Source organism: Struthio camelus, chromosome 2 (assembly GCF_040807025.1).
Source record: "Struthio camelus isolate bStrCam1 chromosome 2, bStrCam1.hap1, whole genome shotgun sequence".
In the NCBI taxonomy this organism is placed as follows: domain Eukaryota; kingdom Metazoa; phylum Chordata; class Aves; order Struthioniformes; family Struthionidae; genus Struthio; species Struthio camelus.
Genome location: NC_090943.1, coordinates 164,371,959 through 164,393,274, shown reverse-complemented (window position 1 = coordinate 164,393,274; position 21,316 = coordinate 164,371,959). Strand labels below are relative to the sequence as shown.

The 21,316-nt window shown below is 40.6% G+C and overlaps 1 protein-coding gene across 1 annotated transcript in view; it reads right to left on the bottom strand.

Annotated features, from left to right (window-relative positions):
* TG (thyroglobulin) overlaps positions 1 to 21,316 on the bottom strand; it is a 167,560-nt gene that overhangs the window by 19,275 nt on the left and 126,969 nt on the right. The window contains exons 42-45 of the mRNA XM_068933768.1: positions 13,978 to 14,142; positions 13,049 to 13,216; positions 5,551 to 5,732; positions 863 to 970 (exon numbers count right to left, since the gene is read on the bottom strand). Of these exons, the coding sequence (XP_068789869.1) occupies positions 863 to 970; positions 5,551 to 5,732; positions 13,049 to 13,216; positions 13,978 to 14,142 (623 nt within the window). The remainder of the gene's footprint in view (positions 1 to 862; positions 971 to 5,550; positions 5,733 to 13,048; positions 13,217 to 13,977; positions 14,143 to 21,316) is intronic.

Below are 21,316 nucleotides of genomic sequence, written 5' to 3'. Positions count from 1 at the left end.
AGGAACGAGGAGCTACCGTGGTATCTCACACAGCAGCACAAAGTGCCAGCCACTGCCTGGAAACTAGTGTCTCATCGTGACTTCTGGGAGGGGTTATGTCTAAAATAAAACCAAGGAAGGTCAGCTTAATACTCTGTGGCTACCAGCTTGTTCTAGGCCCTACAGAACAAGCCATTTACATTTGTCACTGGTGTTTTGGCCTTTCTCTCATTTAAAATATGATGCAACTTCTCCTACTGAAAATTTTTCAAGCAAGCTGCTAACATGAAGGATGACATAGATCCCGAGTCTCCAAAACTCACTTTCATAAATATTTTTCCTCCCATGAGACATTCTGCTGGCTGATCAGAAGTTACAGTGCTGGAGCAGGAAGGAATAAATCCCAGACCCTGTCCACACTGAAGGCCAGTCAGTATAATTGTGGTACAACTGCATTGACTTCAAAAGGGGGCAGTGTTAAATTAAGGTTGAGTTCTTAGAAAATTTTACCCCATTTACCTTAAGATCTATTGACTTCTGATGACTTAAAACACATTCCAGCCCTTTGCAGAAGATTTGGCAGATACAGAGAAGAAATCTAAATCCCTATCTGGAACTGACAAAAGAGATAAGAGATAAGTTGGCTGAAAAGGGAAGCCTACTTTAGACATCTAACTCAAGGTGCTTCAGTTCAAAACCAAGTATTTCTATACAGAGAGAAGTAATTTAACAGAGACTAATTCCTCCCCTGGCCATTCTGAACTGTTCATTTGAGATACCTACATCCACCCATTTACTCCACAAGAAGCCCAAAAGGACAGCCCTGTTTTTGCAGGCTGTCCTACCCTAAATCCAAGAAACACAATAAAACACATCTCCTTACCTGCTCTGTGAGGAGCTTTCAGGTACGTGGTACATGAAGACATTTCCTCTGGAGTTAGCAGCCCAGTGATTGGCCATGTTTATGATGGGACATGTGATAAACTGGTCACTGATAAAAAAGGAGGAGCAGGGAACAGATACTGTCACATAACATGAGAAAAAAGGCAATAGGCCTCTTTCTATATTGATAGACTTCTTTAAATCTTCCAAAACCTTCTAAATGCACCGAGGCAAACCAAATTCACTTACTATAAGCCCCATACAACTTAAAATCCATGACAATTTATCTAAAATTACTTTTTATAAAGTGTTGAACAATGGTGATGGTACTAAGTAAGCAGGATTTGGCACGTAAGGAGCATCCTGGCCAAAAATCAGTTCTTTCTCCCCTCTTGCCATTAGTTTATGCAGGCCCAGGCACGTAACAGTATAAAATTCCTACTCTGGAATGATTAGGTTGCAATGACATTTGATAAAAGGATTTAGGTATTTCCCGGGTTAAAGATCAATAATATTGCTTCTGCCTTTGGATTAGTGTGATTTTGGAGAGAATTTCCAGAGCTGGGAGAAGGAACTTTTCCAGATGTCCTACAGAGCACCTCTCTGGCAGGGCTTAGCAGTTTGGAATAGCTGGTGCAGCTGCCTGGGAGAGAAAAGTTAAACAAGAAGGGTACAGTGAGATAGTTAAATGATCGATTTATCACCGGGTACTGCAAAATACAGGTATGAGTGAAGGGAGACATCACAAGGAAAAAAAATTATCCAAACCTTCCTAGCTGCCATTGTCCCAAGAAGAGGGTCTGAGAGTCTGTAATGGGGGTGAGCACTAGCTGGGAAGAGTACTAGATGTTCAGCAGGGGCAGGCGCACAGCAGGACACCTTACTGCAAAATATATCACTATGATCAAGGCAATGTTGTATATACATACATCACCACCCCACATGTTACATGTGCCCAAAGAGCCCAAAGACTTAATGCACTCTCTGGGTGTTTATATATCCATAACTACGTGAACACACACAAACATATCTGCTACGGAAGTGGAACGTTTCAATTCTCAGTCTAGTGAACCTGAAACACTAGCTGTTCCTTCAAACTTGATTGGCAAAAAGAAGCATGACCGATGGCAAGAAACAACAGTGTCAGAGAAGCATAAAAACATGTTACTTTATTTAACTATTATGGTTATGAAAGCCACTAGTGGGGCAGCTATCTTAGTTCAGCAGAGTTTATTTTAAGCACATCTCCGAGACCACAAGCCATGGGCTGACTGACCACAATGCTCTTTGACAGTTACAGTTGACAACACCCATATGAAATGAAAGTTACTGCTCTTCACATACCTACCAGCATGAGGCTTACAGAAGCAGATGGACTTTTCAAAGTTGGGAATCTGTTGAGAGCATTAGCTCTCAAGAAATGCTTTGAGATGTATTCACCACTGAAAACTGTTTCTCAGTTGGCGCTACAGGGAAAAAAGTCAACTATTTGGAGGAAATTAAAAACACAAATAGTAACCCCAGAAATAAAATATCTGTTTCTTACAGGCACAGAATGCTTGCCCCCTCCCTACAAAAGGAAAAAAAAAAACTAAAAAAGAAAAGAAAAAAGGAAAAGTGAAACTCATTTTATACCTGGACAAAATATCAGAGAATTGCAGCTAAAATCATCTTAAAAGTGGAAACGCTTTAAAATCACAATATATGCACAAGGTACATAGTTTATAACAACCACTTATGATGCTTTCTCATTCTTTATAATCTTTTTAATAGTTGAGCAACTAATTAGAACTTCCTAACATAAAGCTGTTCTTAGGTTAAATATTTATGCTGGTGATAGGTCTTTCGTTAAAAAAGAAAAAAGAAAAGAACAAAAAGACAAAACCCTTCTCTCTTCCCACTGTGAAATACTGAGGTAAGTAACTGCAATTCTGTAGTTGCTGACTCCCTTCTCTGCTGCAGCTGGAGTAATTTTCAAAGTCATTAAAGCAAGGGATTATCATCAGGTGTCCTGATCTCATTTCTGATTCTTCTGCTTGCTCATGGTGAGTCTTTAAGCCAACCACTTCTCTCCCTGTGGAAGTCGTTTCCTTCATAGGATGAATAAGCAGGTAATTCTTACGCCCATGACGATGCTGTGGGGTTCTCACAGGTTGAGAGTCAGAAGGGATATTTGTATACTGCATTCCTGCTGCAGACAGGAGACATGCTAGCTGGCATAGGCTTGTGAAAGTCAGAGCTAGGGTTTGCACCACGCTGAGTCCTGGAATGAACGTGGGTAACAGAATGTGACAGCCCTGAGCTGTGATGGATCCTTATGGAGGTATATCTTGATGGGAAGAAGGGTTAAAACTTAATCTCTTCAGTGCTTTATTATGGTTTAAAACCTCTTGAGCTGACCAAAAAATTATAGTCCCTGTGGTTAACAGTGGTGAAGAAGAGATTCAAGATGAGTTCTAACTCTGACTTTCATGCGCATAAACCACTGTGCTTTCAAGTGTTTTTATACTAGAAGCCACATGTGGTGCCCCCAGACACTGCAGTGACTGGTAGCCAGGGGTTGGGACAGACAACAAGATAAGGCAAATGCATCATGGTGCTCAACTTGATAAATGGCACGCAGATGAACCCACACCCTTCTTGCTCGTTTACTCCATGACCTCAACACAGCGGCACACCTGTACCACCCAGAAACGCTCCCTAAACAGATTTGGTCACTGCTGTCTTGGATCGGACTTTTCCAAGGGAATTTTGGCTCCTTTACATCCCCTGCTCCCTGAGGCTGTCCTGGAGCAACAGCCAGCGACTCTAATGATGGCCAAACAGCTACCAAAAGGAGTAGCTCATCTCTAATGTCTCACAGAGAGGCCTGCCACGGCGCAGAAAACTGCAGTGCTGAGAATGCAGATACCACAAGCTGGTAGCTACGATGTCTCTTCTCAAAACAGGCTTGAAACGGCTTGGGTGGCACACTAGGAGCACTCAGATGAGCACGTTATAAAATAAACCACCTTGGAAATAGAAAGAGTTTTCAAAACAAATTTGCACATTAAGCGGAGATAGAAAAGGGGAAAGAGCTTTTTGATTTTTTTTCTGAAAACGTATTCCACTTAAACACTCAGCCCCAGATTTTGCAGAGAGGCAGTGAAAAGGAGGAAAGAGGATTTCATCTCTGCTTTCCTCCTTTCACAGAAATGGGCACAGACTCCACATAGCTCTCTTAGTTCAAGCTAGGAGAGCTAGAGCAAACTGGCTCCCAGGGCAGGAAAGAACAAAATCAACAGCCTTCTCTGTAGACTAAGCAGCATATCAAAGCCCCCATGTGACCCAAGCTAAAGATACCAACTAGTCCCTGTGGCCTACCACAGGTGCCCAGCTTTGGTGTTATGACTTCTGTGCAGTCTTGGTTCAACAGGGCAATGAACTATTCAAGCTGACTGTTATCCAGAGCTGCTGGACCTGAAGCCATACCCAGTCAATGAAGAGAAAGATCACAAGGTCCAAGTTACGCACGTATAATAAGTGGTCTGAACATGGCCCTAGCCAGGGACTCAATCCCAGTGCTCAACATCCACCTCCTGATGGTCCCTGACTGCAATATTTCAATTCAAAGTATGGGTGCGTATGAACAGTGGACTAAGCAGTTTGTGTGTCTGCTAACGTTTCATCACATTACAACTATTGGCACTGGAAGAAGCTGGGAGGTATTGAAAGTCTATGGTGTGTCCTAATGGATCAAGCAGGAGGCAAGAGCTGCAAATCATGTTTTCTCTCAGCTCCACCCTAAGACTTTACATTCCTGCTGAAGTACCCTACTGCCCGATTCTGTTTTCTCTCATCATGGAAAACCACAGATAAGGGGAGTAAAATGCTGCTTTGGCGACTTTACGCAATCACTGTACACTGGCATAAATGATTACACAAGGGTCAAGGAAATGCACAAAGAAGCCTAAGGGATTCTTCTGCCATAGGTTTTCTATATGCAAAATGGAGATCAGCTATGCACAGAACTGGGTGGAGAGCCACTTTGCTGAACAAATGCTTCAATTTTCCATAGGAGACTCACCTGTAGAAAGCCTGACATTATTAAGAAATATATTTTCCAGATTTGATAATATAAAACTTCATGTAATTGCTGAAATCAATGTTTTCAAAGTTGACCATCTAAAGCTAGCAAGTACCTAAATAACCATTTAAAAATAACTAAAAACTACTTAATTTCTGTATTTCTGCAGTCTGTAAGAGAAGCTGTAAAGTCTCCAAATTTCTAACAGCTAGGAAAAGTATCTAACCAAACAATTAGGTAGCTGTCTTCGAACAACAGTCAGTCTATTAGTTCTACTGTCACAGGGATGAGAATGCTCAAGCAATAGTTGATGCAGAAGGTACAAACAAACAAGACATTTTGATATGAAAAAATATACAGAAAACTGTTAGTAGTTTGAATCCAATATAGAGTTCAGGAAAGCCAATTTAAACATTTCAGAAGATATAAATATCATTTCAATTTCTGTTCACTACTGACATTGGAAACTTCATGGAAAGTGAAATTCTGTTCTTGTTGCCCATTTTCTGCTCATTTGCATAAGAACTTCTCCAGCTCTTCAGAATATAAATGTGCACTTGAGATAAGCAAAGTAAACCTTGCTTAACTCCAGTCACACAGTTCTAATAATATGAATTTCTTACCGGGTAGCATTTTCCAAAGCCCTGGAAAAGGATGAATAATCATCGGTTGAGTGTTCGAGGGAGTAGTACCATGTAGCTGCATCTTCAAGGAACACATTGGATTCTTCTCCTCCTAGAGAATTTTGCAGAGCCTGATAAAAGGCTGTTTTGCTGTTGCCTCTTCCTTGACTTTCTTCAAATTTCTGAGAGCAAAACACATGGAATTAAAAAAAAATAACAACAAAAGATGCACTTTTTTTTCCTGGAACAATACAGGCTCAGATCTCCCTCTGCTGGAATGAGTCCTCTCTACTACAATCTCTGATTCCTAGGGGAAAAAGTAGGGCACACTCCTACTCCTGCTTTCCCAAGACTATCACCACACAGCAGGATTGGCTTCCTCAAAACATATTACAGGATCGTCTCCCCAAGCTGCTGAGTCCAAAGCATAGGTACAGTGCTGTGTGGATATGGCTCTAATACTGCAGAAACTGGTTCTTGCTGGTTCTTGGCTGGTTCTTGCAGAGATAGTCCTTGTCTCTTTACACTGTATTTCTCCAATGTAGTTGTGTGCAGCGCTGTCTTTCTCATGAGCTCCCTGCAGAAAAACTAAAGGGGAAAGAGGGCACAAGAGATATTGCCTTTCCTTTGGAAATTCCAGAAAACTAATAGACCATAGCTTTGTTTCATGGCTATATCCCTCAGTGACTCTTTTGAAAATATCTATGGAAAATGTGGCTACTATAAGGCCTGTATTTAAGTCCCTTCTGGAATGACATCTGCCTTAGCCCAAGAAAGGAATTCCCTTTTCTCCGAATCCCAAATCAGGTAACGGCCTCGGTCTTCAAGCTTCACAACCCTTTGCCTTTCAAACAAACCTACAGTGAAATGCCCTTTTTGAGTTCTACAGATGGACACCTTTCCTGACACAAAGGCATTTCACTCAGAGCATTGAGCCCATGCCACTGCAGAATTACTGAAAGCAAGGAGACCATCACCTACCCCAAACTGTTTACCTGATCTTATTTTAAATGAAGTTAAGCCTGCTAGTTTCTTTCAACGTATCTTTCTTTGAGAAAGTATTTGATTTTATCCTTTCAGGTTTTTCCCACTTTTTTTTTTCAGACAGAATTTATTCCAGGTTTGGAAACAGAGCAACTTCGTGGAAAAAAATGTCTGGAACCTCAGCTTTCCTGTGGATCAAGTCCCTTGTGAAGAGAGCACCTTGCAGGTGCACACTGGCTAAGACTTCATATATGAATTCCAGAGAGAAAGATCTAATAAACTGCCTGTATTATTCTGGGCAACTAATATGAAGCAAAATAGATCACTGTCTGCTCAGTCAAGTTACCATAGATGCTTTACTGAATATATTATTTTGATGGCCCACAGCTGGTTTTCATCACACAGCTAGAAGGTCTTTTCACAACCCTACATTGAAAGTACAGAGGGAATAATTACTTTTCAACAGATCCACAGAAAGGAAAGATGGAAAATAAGTCCCCCTCTACTGATGCCTGGGTCTGTCCTTACTTACATACTCTAATGCTTTGCGCAGTTCAACTAAATGACTTTACAAGGGATTTCAAAATGCTACCATATATCACAAGGTCCAAAGAAATCTTAGCGATTTTCCTTGTATTTGTAATGAATTCTTCTTTTGCAAGATTTTGGCTCATACAAAGTGAAAATAGTCATGTGGTGCTAGTGTCAGCAAAATGGCAGGATTCTAAAAAGTGTCGGCAACTCACACGTGACACGTCACTTTGTATGCACAGATGCCACATATGAAACTGCATAGCACACTTGCTTGCAAAATCATGCACTTTGCACACAAGGACATTCATATTTTTCCTCAAGAAATGGAAATTATCACTGAAGACCTGACTGAAACTTCACTGAATTCAGAAGCAATCTTTCCACTGGCTTCAGCAGACTTCAAGTCTCTACTAACCAGCAGCACTGCTGTTTTCTAACTATCTGATTAAATCTCTTATTTGGTGACTGATGCTGGTGCTTTTGGCCAATAAATATGGTTAAGATCGCAAGCTTTTCTGTATCACAACAGAGCCCAAGTTCTTAAATGTAGAGCATCTGGTATAAGGTAACTTTCCTGCAATGCTTACATTTTGGTTTTGTTAGTGGATCTGGTACCTTATTCTATACCTGTCATAGATACTTGAAAGACAGACAAAGACTAAAGGGGGGGGGGGGAAATCAGAGGATTGATCGTGTACCCTGGGAGCTGAAGCATCACATAAACATGACTTGAAAAGTCAAAAAAAGGAGATAGTTCCTCATACAATGCACAGTTAAGCTGAGGATCTTCTTGTCACACGGTGCTGTGGATATGAAAATTGATAACAAGCTGTGAACATCTCTTGCAGATCAAATTTCATGAGCAAGTTTATGGAAAAAAAAAATCAGTGGATGGTTTTAAATACAGAGAGATCGATTCAGGCTAAGAAGTCGCTGAGCTACAATGACAGAGGCTGGGAGAGTATGTGGCAGAAGTATCTTATTTGCTTGCCCTACTCTTACAAATATCCACTTTTAGCCACTGCTGAAAACAGCATTCTGCATTAAATAGGCCTTTGATCTGACTCAGTGCGGTCGTTCTTAGGTTTTTTACTGTGCTTATGTACTAGTTTCTGTGATCTTCAAAATGCCCCCAAAATTCTGGTGACCTTTCTCAGCAAGCATTGATGATACACTGGAGTCTCTGTGATGCGTTAAGCCAGCTGAAGGAGGACTCAACAGGCATAGCTAGACGAAAAACAGAACTAGCATTTGTAAGATATTTTGAGATTTTCATTCCAATCAAACACAAAAATCCCACACTGCCAGACATTCTGAAACATTAGGTTTCAAGTGTCACTTTGACTACAATATAATATAATTTAAACATCTGACATGATGTACAAATGATAGTACACATGATAGTACAAATCAAAGCAGTGAAGTGAAAATAAAACCCACAAAACATTACAAAGAAAAAGCATTTTAACTTTTCAGAAATTGATTCAATGTGACCATTTTTCCATGTCTAGTTAGAAAATGTATTTCAAGTCCCATTAGAAAATATATGACCAAGGAACATTTTTCAAATAGCAGTAGACACAACAGCTGCTACCACATTAATAGAAACAGCTGCACATTATTTTTTAAGAAAATCTACCTTCTGCTAACTTTTTTAAGAGGTATGAGTAACCGATCTCAGAGTTATAGTAGGTTTTTCAACACATTTTAGAAAGTAGATGAGAAAGTAATTAAAGGCAGCAGGCAACTGCTTTCCACTGCTCTGGTGATGCAAAGCCTTAATGGCTTTTGATAATGTTCACAAGAGATGGAGAAAGACCCCGCTAGCAGTTTAGCAGAGGGCTTTCAATGATTCCGGCCAGTTGCAAGACGAAATTAAGGGCTGATATTGGCCTATTCTCCTCAGTGATGGCATTGAACAGGACATTGCTCCCCAGGTCATTACAGTTAATATACACATACCTGCCATGTGTTGCATGCAGCTGAATACCTTTACTCATAAAAAAATTAACTGAACTGACTATACTGTGGTGGAGCTGGAGATCTGGTCTATATGGATCCGGTTGCTTACAAGGGATAAATAGATTATATTTCTATCTACCCGCTCCCCCCATATCGCTGTTCTGGGCTCTACAGCCAGTTAGATTTGTATTAAGGAGATAAAGAAAGAAAACACAGAAAGTGCAACTTTAGTGTATTAACTAAAAATAAAGGTAACAATCCTTGCAATGCAGAGACTATCTAGTAGGCCCAGAACACACTGGTGGTTAGAAAAAGTTCTCTACTGCCATACATGCATATGCTGACAAACACACATACAGATCAGAATGAATGAATTTATATATTTAACGTCAATGGGAACCATTAGATCCTCTCACCTGAGCATCACATATAACATAACAATAAAATTCTGCCCAGTTGGGAATTGAAATCAACAATTTTATAGGTTCCTGCTCAGCTGCCCTAATCTGGGACTGCTCAAAGCTAATATCCTGAAAGTCTGCCATGGGAATTGTGGTAATGGGTACAGGCTTAAGAGCACCATATGCCACCTAATAGTGCATTATGGTGCACTCGCCATCCCCTCAGTAAACCCTTCTTTATTTCTCATTTAGTCTCAGCCATCTGATGGCTGCACTGGGGATGAGTATGAAGTGTTTCAGGAAGTGATAAATCTGTCTCAGTTCACATAAATAAGCTTTCAGGTGAATACCATAAAACAGTCACTTCTATAGAAAGGACAGAGAGCATGAACGTTCACCATACTCCCTGCTAAAAGCATCATTGAGAGACCTCAGCCTTTAGTGATACACAGAAATATTTTGCTAGCACAGAACTGGTTTCTCTTGTGTTTTCTGTCATTTTATTTTATTGCTCTTTTTTTATTTTTTTATTTTATTTGCTAATTTGAAAGTCTTATCAAGCATAAGCACAGGCTCGTAGTCGCAGTACAGCCAAACACCAGTAAGCCCCACAGAGCAACATGGCGCAAATTGGATTTAGCACCTCCAAGTCCGGATGCAGTCTGGAGGTTTTAGCCCCACTTATAAGACTTGACTGGTAAGAGTTTGTAAAGCTTGCATGCAACTCCAGTCTAAGGTGATCAGATTTGTATCCTGTCTCAAGCAGCCTTCTGTGTGCGTGGCTAAAAGTGTCTCCTCACCATTTACAGAACCACAATTAAGAGAGCAAGCCCAGGCAGGATTACCTGAATTTGCTAGCATAGATAGTCCCAGTAACTGGGGGAACTGGCCAGCAGGCCTAAGTTTTTCCATCTCCATCCTCTGCATCTAGCTACGCTTCAATCTGTCATTCTACATGAGATGGAAACAAAGGACTTTGCCAGCTTCGCATACTTGCCACAGAACCCTTTAGCTGTGCCATTTATCTACCCAAGTACCCACATGGCTCTTCTCCCTACAGAATTGGAGCATATCCACAATCACAGGTGGATTTTCTCCTTGTTGCAATATTCATAAGAGAAGGTATTTTTGCCCCGGAAAGGTTTGGTCCCCTCTTTACAGGCTAGATTAAACAAGTGGTTGCAGTCAGAAGCCACCTGGGAACAATAGCTCAGTTCCCTGAGTTCAGCTCAATGCTTTATCAACCAGCCAAGCGATTCCACTTCCCTTAGAATATGAGTGGAACTGGCTTTGGATTTTCCCAAACAAATGCAAGCCAGATCCACTTCAAGAGAAACCTTTAAACTAATAAAACAGAAGAGGGAGATACAGCACGGGTTCTCTCAAATCCTTCTTCTTGGCTGACTGTGGGAAAAGGAGAGGAGAGTTAGCCCAGATTACGATTCCTCGTGACGTTCTGATGGAGAAAAGAGTGCGCATACTTCTCAGTAACAACCATCACCCACTGTGGTTAAATATGTCTGTGGCCTGCTCAGGACTTTATTAGCTGAGTTTGATTGCAACCATGCATGGTTATGCCTATGATGCACCAATGCTCTTGAGCACCTGGAAAATACATTTTTTTAAACAGTTCAATGAAGGAAGAAGTACTACCATTTCCCAGCAATTAATATACTAGGTGCTCGGATAAGGAAGAAAACAGGAAGCTTTAACCTTGCAGCACATCTTTAAGAAAACAAACCTAAGACAGCAAGACAGACAATTCAAAGCAATAGTATTCCCTCAGGCCCCTGAAACCTAAAGACACAGGAAGAGAAAAATAACAGGAAAATATGGATGGAAAAAGTCACCAGTTTTTAGTAAGAACATGCAAATGGCTTAAGGAAGTCAAAAGGGAGAAAACAAAATACAACTACCTACCATGACTAGTGTTTTTTGGAAGAGAGATCGTGATTTATAGCAGTAGCACCAAGTGAGGTTCCTAGGTACCATTATAATACCTAAAAAGGAAGTGTTATTCTAACCAAAGATAGTTAAATCCTTGCCAAGAGAGATCAGAGGATCTCCAACAGCAGGAGATTTTAAAATAGCGCTCTCAGGTTACGGTAGATGTGACCATTTCTCAGGGTTATACTAACTTTTCGAATCCCCTTCCAACTGTATTTTCTGAAAGCCTGTAAATAAAGATAGTCTATATTTACTTTTTTTTTAAAGGTATCATTTTACTATTAAGCTGTCAGTTAAAAGTGCTTTTCCTTCTCATTTCAACCTGACAGAGCTGGCTGTTCACACTTGTGGGTTTCACTGACATCATGATTTGCTGCATGGAACTTCACCAACTGTTTTAGAGGCCACTGCAGCATGTGGAAGTAGCAGTAAGAGAAATAATTTCACTTCCTAATCTTCCTCACATGACTTGAACTATGGTTACAATGGTTTATTCCCCTCTTACAAGAGTTGGATTATTGTCTGCAGCTCTGCAGGATAAGAGTTCATTTCCTTTATCTGACTTCTGCTTCTAATTAATTTCAAAAGATAAGGAGAAAACATGAAATAAGAGGATAAAAATTCTGATGGAGACTGAAGCAATATCAGATTTATTCAGACAGAACAAAGAGCCTTCCTCAAAGGGGTCATTTTGTCATTAATTCTGAAGTAAAATGATCTATGCAGTACTGGCTACCACAAAGAGAATGGGGACTGGCTTTCTACTCCCTTGTAAGAGATGAGATCCTTACCTTTACAGAAAGATAGCAACAGACCTGCAGCTCACTTAGATAACCCTCAAAATAGTCCCTGCTTTCTTAGATTCTCCTGTTGACCCTGTTATCATATATCTGAGCACTTCGCAACATTCAGTTTAATTTAACCATGTTAAATGGGGAAGTGCTTTTGTTCCTGCTGTAAAGCTGGGCAACTGAACTAGAAGACGTTGATATGCTCAAGAACAGACAGTGTCACAGGGTTCACAAGACGACGTAAAAACCCTCCAGAAAGACCTTGATGCTTTTGAGAACTTTTATGGCCAAAGCATAGCACAAACACAATTATTTTTCACTTCAGCAGCTTATCCTCTGAAACATGGGCTTATTAACCCTAGCTCATAGATCAGGCAAATACCGTTCTTAGTCATAGGTAGTCCTTGTTCTGGAACATCTTTACAAGAAGAAGTACTACTTATAGGCATGGAGAAAATTGGTTGGCACAGAAATAGTTGGTATGGAAAAGACTGGCTGAGCCCCGTTCCACAGTGAAGACCCTAATAGCCACGGTTAATATGGCCTTGCTCTTTTCTTAGTAAGGTACAACTGAGTTTGCAATACTCAAAGGTCTTTAAAGTCAGTAAAACGTACTGCGGTGCACTAATGCAGGCTAAGTCACTGTTGATCTCTCACCTCTTCATATCTCTCCCAGCAGCGTTAATCAACAGGTATGATAATTCCATTAATCAGCCAAAACAGTACTGGCTGGTGATGGAGAATATCCCTGCGTATTTGTATGGGGTATAATTCACACACTGTAGCAGTCAAAAAGAATCCGTCCAGCCAGCAAAGAATTACTATATACCTATAATAATAGTAATAACATCAATTCCTTAATAGTGAGTCTCTTCCTACCTTAATTGCCTTAGCTCTGCTGATCAGCCCATCTTGCTGAGCACTTCCAATGAGAAGATCAACTTTCCGAAGTTGACGACGCTGCAGGGCTTTAGCTAAAGGTTCCCGAAGGTAAATTCCATCCATCACTGGACCCCAGTACTGGAACGGTCCGCTTATGGCTAGGAGCTAGGTTAGCAAAGAAACAATAATGCAGTTTGGTTAGCTTGCTTTGATCATTTCCATTTGGACTTATGTTTCAGAGAACTGAGCTGATGGCTTTAAAGTGGACAAGTGATCAGTTAACGTAAGCGCAAACTGACAATTAGCAAGAAGCAATGCTTTGTCATTCGTCTCAATAGATGAGCCAAGAGCTGAGATGGCCAAGAGACTGAATAGCCCTATTAGTCGTAAAAATGTTATTTTAAATTAAGAATTGGCTCAGTGCTGTGCCTGATTGGAAAATGTATTGGTGGGTGGGCTGGTGGGTGTTTTCCTCTGCAGGAAAAGGATCCATCTCTAAAACTGTTTGTACTGCAGCTTTGATAAGCTCAGTATAGAGTCAAAACATTGATATCCCTTCCTACCTCCTCTTCTGCAAAAAAATCTACTATCAAAGCTACAGAGACTTGATTCTCCACCGGCATAGGATCCTCTGGCAGTAGAGCGGGGACTGAAAGAAGGTAAAAATAATACTTGGAATCATTTTGGAAGATATGGTCAAAGAAGCGTAAAGGGATTTTAATCTAAAGAAGAATCAAGCTGAAAGTATTTTTAGGCCAGAGTTTGGTGCATCACGGAAATCAGCATCACTCTACTAAAGCCATTGTGGTTCCTCTTTCACAGGGATTCGGCCCCAAATTTATTTTTCAAGCTTCCTCACAACTTCCTGCCCATGGAAACTTATTTTTAGTTCTTTACACAATGACATGCATACTACTATGGCGTACCTTCGTCTGTGCATTATTGAGGACACGAGCAGGCATCTGGCGGAGGCAGGCTACAATTTCCTCACTAGTGGATGAAGGGCATCCCAAATCGTCAGCCAGGATTGCCACTTGAGTCTGTGCTCTCTTCTCAGTAATGATAGATGCTGGAGAAAAAGCTGAGCCTCCCTGGAAAATAAAGTCTCTCAGTCAGTACATCCTGTCCAAATAGCTGGTCCCCTAGTGCAGGTGAAAAAAGGTGAGAAGCAAAATTTGCTCAGTCACTGAATGTGAAACACTGGTATTTTAAAAATAGGGAGCAAGTTCTAATGATAAAAGCAAAGGGGGAGGAGGAGAGGTTGGCTGTTTCTCAGCCCTACCACTGACATTCTGGAAGACCTCTGAAACACCTCTATGTTAGGTCTTCTATAACCAACTCATAAATCATCCATGCATTAGCCTTCTGAAAACTTTGCTGGAAGAAGACATACACATTCAGACAGGAACAAGTATAGAGAAGGTGCTGTGAGCACATCATGAAGTGGAGAGCCAGCTTTGCAAGAGGCGACTAAAGAGTTTGGCTTGCTTATATTTGAAAAACAAGGACTGACGGTGGACGTGATCTTTATAAATGAATCAATGAAAAAGAGCTGTTTATGCCTTAGGACAACACTTGTACAAGGCCAAATGGGCACTACTAATCATATTGACCATGAATAAATTTAGACTAGAAATTCTGAGATAGCTAATCCAAAGAGAAGTAAGTAACTGGAACAGCTATGAGCAGAAGTAGTGAGAACAACAGACTAACTCATTTTAATCTAGGTCTTGAGGAGCTTATTAATTCCAGCATATGATACAGTATCAGCAATACCTGTAAACTAGACACAGTGAACAGGACACATCTAGTTCTGAGCTTCCATGAATTTATTTACTGTAGTCAGACAATGATCGTGGCTTTCACTGTGAGCTATAACACACACTGATTATTGCGGTGCACATTACAAACTTCACATGTGGGCACAGGGCATGCTTCTAAATCTTACCTACTTCTTACTGCTCTCACCATCCCAGATTTGGCTACATATATTGAAAATGATCTTGGGTTCTTTACTAGCACTGCTGCTGATGTAAAAACGAGAAAAGAATTGAGCTCAATTTTCACATCTTAGGCTGAAGCTCCAGGACTAAAAATTAATGGAGGAGTAACCCTACTTTGTAATTTAAAGCTAGATCTGGAGTTCAAGTTGCAAAAAATTAACCAAAATCAGAGCATGTCAAAAATCAGAGCACCCATTATAGTCCAACCTCTATACCAAACTCTTTTCCTATCTTTCCCGCAGCTGCGGCAGCATTGGAAGTGACCTTATCACGAAAAGACGGTAAAACGTTATTGAATAACCACAAAAACTATTTATTTAAAATGCAGATAAATTAGCATAAATCTGATAAGATCTGACCTAGAACAGAAAGGCTGGAATAGCTGTGACATGGTTTAAATGACTAATTTCTAAACATTTACCTCAGTTTACTATAATAACTGCTTAGATTAGCTTCCTTCTTAAAAAAAAAAACACACACACACACACACACACACACACACACACAAATACCTAGATACATGATATGAAAGACCCTGATCTATTCAAATGATAAACTTTCTTCAAACTGAACCTGCTCAAGGCATAACTATAAGTCTGGAAAAAAAAAAAACAAAAAGAAGAGCAAGTTAGAAAGAAATGGAAAACAAAAATCAAATTCTTGATTTTAAATTAATTCAAAACTTTGAGCCCAGGCTCAGAGAACTCTCTGCAGCCATGGCAAGCACCCAGGACATTTTTTTGTACTTCTAACAAGTGGACTCATTGATACTAATAACACACCATTGTTCACAACTGGAGAAATTTGTTTCCAAAAATAATTAGAAAGAGGTTATTGTTTGCATGCAGAGACAGTCTTTTTTAGCTTTCTCTCTGTAGAGCTTCCAGTGTCCTGTAAGGTTTCTCTTTGTTTGTTATGGTTCTGGGAAACAGATCACAGCACAGTTATTTCTTAGCTTAGTAACTGAGTTGCTGGGTGGTTGCAGATAAGCAAAGGAGAAAGCTAAGTTCATCAATCCTAAGGCACCAAAAGAGCACCATCTCCAGTTTTAAGAGGACAGAAGAAATAAAGAAAAAAAGAAATAAACAGTTCTTGGTATTACTCCCGGTATTACTCCTCAGTATTCACTACTGGTATTACTCCTCAGTACCATCCTCAGGGTAGATGAGAGCTTGAGTGAGTAATGGGCTTTATCCTCATGTGGGACTTGTGGCAGCCTATTTCGTGTTTGCAAGGCATGATATTTGCCTGCTGTGGACTACGTGCACTGACTCAGCTGCTCACGAGAGAGAAAGAAAAACATCCTTGAGAAGAGCATTTCTGTGTGGGTGTGATCCCAGGATGCACAAAGAGAACACAGTCATTTTGCCCCTGCCTTTGGAAGGGCACATTCACCAGAGCGGAGACTGGGGAGGCTAGGAAAGGAAAACGCTCTCCCCACGTCAGATCCACCAGAAGAGTAGTCTCCTGGATCTTTACTTGGAGCAATGAATCAGGGCACCACCTTGAAATAGCAGAGAAATTAGACCTAGGATCATGCAACACTACTATCCCCCCAACCTTGTGAACTTATTCCTTAACGCCAGATCTGGAGGTGTTCAGCATCCTTTATCAAGCATGTATGACATGCATAACAAAAAACAAAACCATCGGAGGGCTTCAGTTTCCCAAATTCTAAAAGTGAAAGAAGTTGCCTAACTAGAAGGCTGAGCTTGATAGGGAAACAGAGCACTAAGATTAGATGACATACAGAGTCATAAAATTTTCTGGGACCAACGAAAGCATTTTAAACTATGCTTAGTTCTGAGTTCATCTCATCCAGACATTTGAAAACCTGTGCGAATTTTCCCTGCCCCATTAGATCTCTGTGGACCAAAAGCCTGCCCTTGGGTCAAGGTACTGAGTCAAACGGGGTCTGAATAGAAGTGTCCCACAAGCCCTCTCTGCAGGGAGAAAAAGCTGGACAGCCAAGTTTTCATGTCATTGGACCTGATGTGTATGGGCTCACTTTAGATATGGTTCAAACCCTAAGAATAAGAGAAAGACTCAAAACTTCTGCAAATGTAATGCGGGGAGCAGGGACAGGAAGGAGTCAAGAGACAGAGTGCTTGTTTGGATCCTTGTTCGAGCTGTGGATATTTTCTCTTCTTTGTATGAGTGGTTACAACAGGCGTACTAGGCTCTACTTTTTTTCTACTCGTTTCTTCTGTTTTCCAGGCTAAAAGCTACTTCCTCAGTCTGTTTCTTTCGATAACATCCATATTCAGGAAGCATGTCTTGCATTTAGGCTTTGAAAGTGATGCAGAGTCCAGTACTGTTACTCATATTTAATTCTGGGAGGGATTGGAAGTGGGTGGTAGGCGAACTTGGGACATCATTCAAGCAATGTGCAAGAAATAGTTTTATGTTCCCTTCCTCCAATGCATCTGCAATTTGTTCCAAGCTGCGGAAATAAGGCTTCTTTTACTGCAGAAGTTAGGCAAGTAAAACTGAGCAAGTTCTCTATTTTTCAAATTCACACCACAATTCAGGCTCATTGTTTTCTCACCCTCATCACAAAACTCAGGAATAAATAAGTGAGAGCAGAAGCTGGAGAGTGCCCAGAATTAAATTTCTTCATTTTTGAGCCAGTAGTTTTCATATTCAACATAAATCTTCCCTAAATACTATAGCCACATTAAAAGGCAGGCTCAGGACATAAGAAGGATAACATAGTTGGACTCCCTTGGTCTCTTTCCCCATAGAAACTGTAATTTCTTTGTGCGATTAGTCTCAGTAGCCAGTAACGCAGGAGTTGTGTGCTTTAAAGAAAATAGGGCTGTTTAGACAGATGTAGAAAGAGAGAAGAGACTGTTCATTTCCATTAAATGACACTCGTATTACCACCAACACGACAGAATCATGAATCAGGAAACCAAAAATCATGAGATCAGCTCAAAAAACAAACACTGTGTTCCTTTTGCTAGTCTTCTCTTTTTAAATTCTCTTCAGTAATCCTCCTCGACCTATAAACATAAAAGCTATAAATTACTTGTTAAAACTAACAGTTGAGATCTTCAGAAAATCTTGGAGAGCTTTCTTTTTTTTTTTTTTTTTTTTTTTTTAAGAAAGTAAACCTCTAAACAGTACGAGATCTATTATAAAATCACAAAAGTCAGCAAGCCTGGCACCACAGGGTACTTCCTGAGTGTCATTTAAAAGAGGGCTTACACGGAACTCAAGCCACAGGTACTTCTTGTTTCAGTTGTCCTCATGGATTGGTCGCTGTCACCAGAGGAAGTTCTGATGACTTTTTTGACAACGGTTCATATGAAAGCGTTTAGTACCGAATTGCTGAGACATAGCTGCAGCCGAGCTGTGCAATCCAGAACAGGAATATTACATTCTTCCTCCAAATTTACAGGAATAGGGAGACCACTGCAGTGAACGTGGGTAACTGTAGCTAGTGTAACAAGTGATGGCATTGAAAACAGAAGGTGAAGTTTTCAGCACGGTTTAGATCAGAGACCAGCAACTTTAAAAGCATTTCTTATTTCTCTTTTCAAAATTAGAGGTTAAGCTAGCCAGTTTTGAAACTCAGAAGCTAGGAAGCTCTGAGCTGTGGCAGCTCACAAACGAGCAGAAGCTGATGAATGAAACTGATAACATACGAAGATGAATTCTGGCTCCGATGTTAAGCTGTGGTCAGCTGAGTTGAACCTCATACCTCTTGCAAACTCCTCTCCTGGGATACCCTGCCTCCCAGACCTGCACAGATATATCATGCCCATCTCAAATCTTCCCCAGCTTCTTGGTCACATCTAGCGGTATTCTCACCTAGGCAAACCCAGCTTTCCACTTCAGATGTCTCACGGTGGAGGAACTTTTTAGTTAAATAGCACCTCTTGCTGCTATCTCAATGAGATAATACACAAGAATACATAGACTATTACTGCAGGCTGTGCCTCTGTCTCCTAACGCACCTAGAAAGGACAATTGCCATATGTGCTGCAGTGCTAAATCTCTTTTAATTCCTGTGGAAACTCATTTCTGCAAAGCTTTTCAAAAATGATTCACCAGAGATCTAATGATTAGAAACTTCACTGCAATTACTTTTAATCACCCACTCTGTGTAAACCCAAAACCTTCTTCCTCTCCTCACATCACAATGTCTTGTTTTTCCAGCCTGACTTGAAACCGCAGACCCTACTTTAATCACGTTCATCGCTTCCACACACATACTCCCTTCAAGGTAACACAGGCCGGACAGCTATAAAGTAGCAGATTCCTTCTGAAGCAGACTTTTTGTCTGCTGAAAATACAGCAGAGACGATAGAAACAACGATGATACCACCATCCGAAAAGTGAGAATGGGATATATCTAGTGAAAATCCGATCATCAAACCAATGAAATATCCCAAGGCTTCTACTTTTCCAAACAAGATGAGCTGTAAAACAATATTTTATTTGTTAAATATAGCGTTCCTAGATAGCCAGGCACTCCCCAGGCTCAGATGCATGCAGTTAACAGCCAGAAGTATCTGTTGGACCATCTGGTTTGATCTCCAGGATAGCCAAGGCCCTTCCCATTTCCTGACTCCTGAGCTCAACTGCTTCCTATCACTTAAAACATGGCTTGAGTTTGACTAAAATTTGATCTTCCATAAAGCATCTAAGCTGCATTCAGAGACACTAAGAAATGGAGAAATGGAGAATCTCTTCTCCATTGCCATTTGTGCCTGAAGACAATCACTCCACTGACAGAAAACTGTACCTTGTTTCTGTTTGAGGATGTCTTCAGTTTCAGGGCCTGTTTCTTTCATTACCAGATTAAAGAGGCTGTTTATATCCTGTTTGTTTTTCCCTCTGTAAAAATAAATATGCTACAAGTAACCAACCACTAAATCTTCTTTCCAAAAAGCTTAAGAGATTGCTCTCTAAAAGATTAGATTTAAAGTATTTTCAGAAGTGTTTTTCCCCTCCTTTTTCTTCCTTTTGGGCCTTTTTTCTTGCAAAGTAGTATTTCAGTGTCTTGCATTTCTTTTCCTTAGATGTCTAATTCTGAATGATGGCAAGTGTGCCAGAGCCATGAAACTCCCAAAACATCCAGGTTGCAGGGCTGTACCGGAAGAAATTAATGTCATTTTTCAAATCTTTTAGACCGGTCTGCCTGCAAGAATAGAGGAGTAAAAACCTTTGGGACCAGCTCAGGAAGCTTCTATGACATGTAAAGCAGACCTGTGGCAAACACTAATGCACAAATGAGATAGGGAACCAACAGCTCAGTCCAGCGAGGCAAAGGGAGACTGAGATATAAATGGTTTTTCCCCTATACTCTAGTAGAATTATAATTTCAAGATAAAAATGGGGAAACAGTATTTTTCTGCCATCAACAGTAGTGCTTTGAAGAAGTAAAATTTCTTTTTGTATGTATGTGATTCTTTGCTATAATCAGAGGCAGCCCGGCCAGTGCAGCGTTCCTCTCTCTCGAGTGACTCACTAAGGGTCTGCGTCAGGTTAGTGACTTGAATAACAGGATATGAATACTTCTAAGACGACATATAAAGCCCTACTGAATTCACAGCAAAACTTTCTTCCATTTAGATACGAATTTTATCTTATCCACTACATTATCAACAAGTTATTACCTGAATGCACTGAAAAGGTAAACCGGCTCCCATCATTATACAGAGTAAAATATCCACCAGAAACAGGCAGAAATGATGCAGAAAGGGAGAAATTGAGTTACCTCCCCTCACTGCAAACTCATCTGTTCCTCTGAGTGTGGTAGAACCAGGGGCTCAGGTTTGTTGGTCCCAATGGTACATGTTCCACTAGGAAAATCCAACCTCTTCTTTGGTGTGATCTTCTGATCCACTCTTTCCTGCTCAGTTTGAGACCTGCCCCGCTTGTCAGTGCCTCTCGGGACGTAATCTGAGTTCTTATAAAGGCACAAAGACGGCCTAAGGCAGATATTAGCGAGAAGGGTCACTGAAACGCAGAGTTCTGCCCCTGCATATTCCCACCTTGGGTACGGACAGACTGTGATCTCTCAGTAATTCAGCTGACATTTTACTTCAGTTTGATGAATGATGTTAGGGAATACGTACGCTACATCCTTCTGATTTGAAAAAAGCAGTAACATCCTAAAAAACAAAGTTTAATTGGTGGGGATAATTATGCAGCTTTACGATAGAACCAGCTCCTCAGAGCACGGAATACAACATTGTCTTGCTGTGTCAAAAACTCATTTGCTAACATTTGACACATTACAAATAAATAT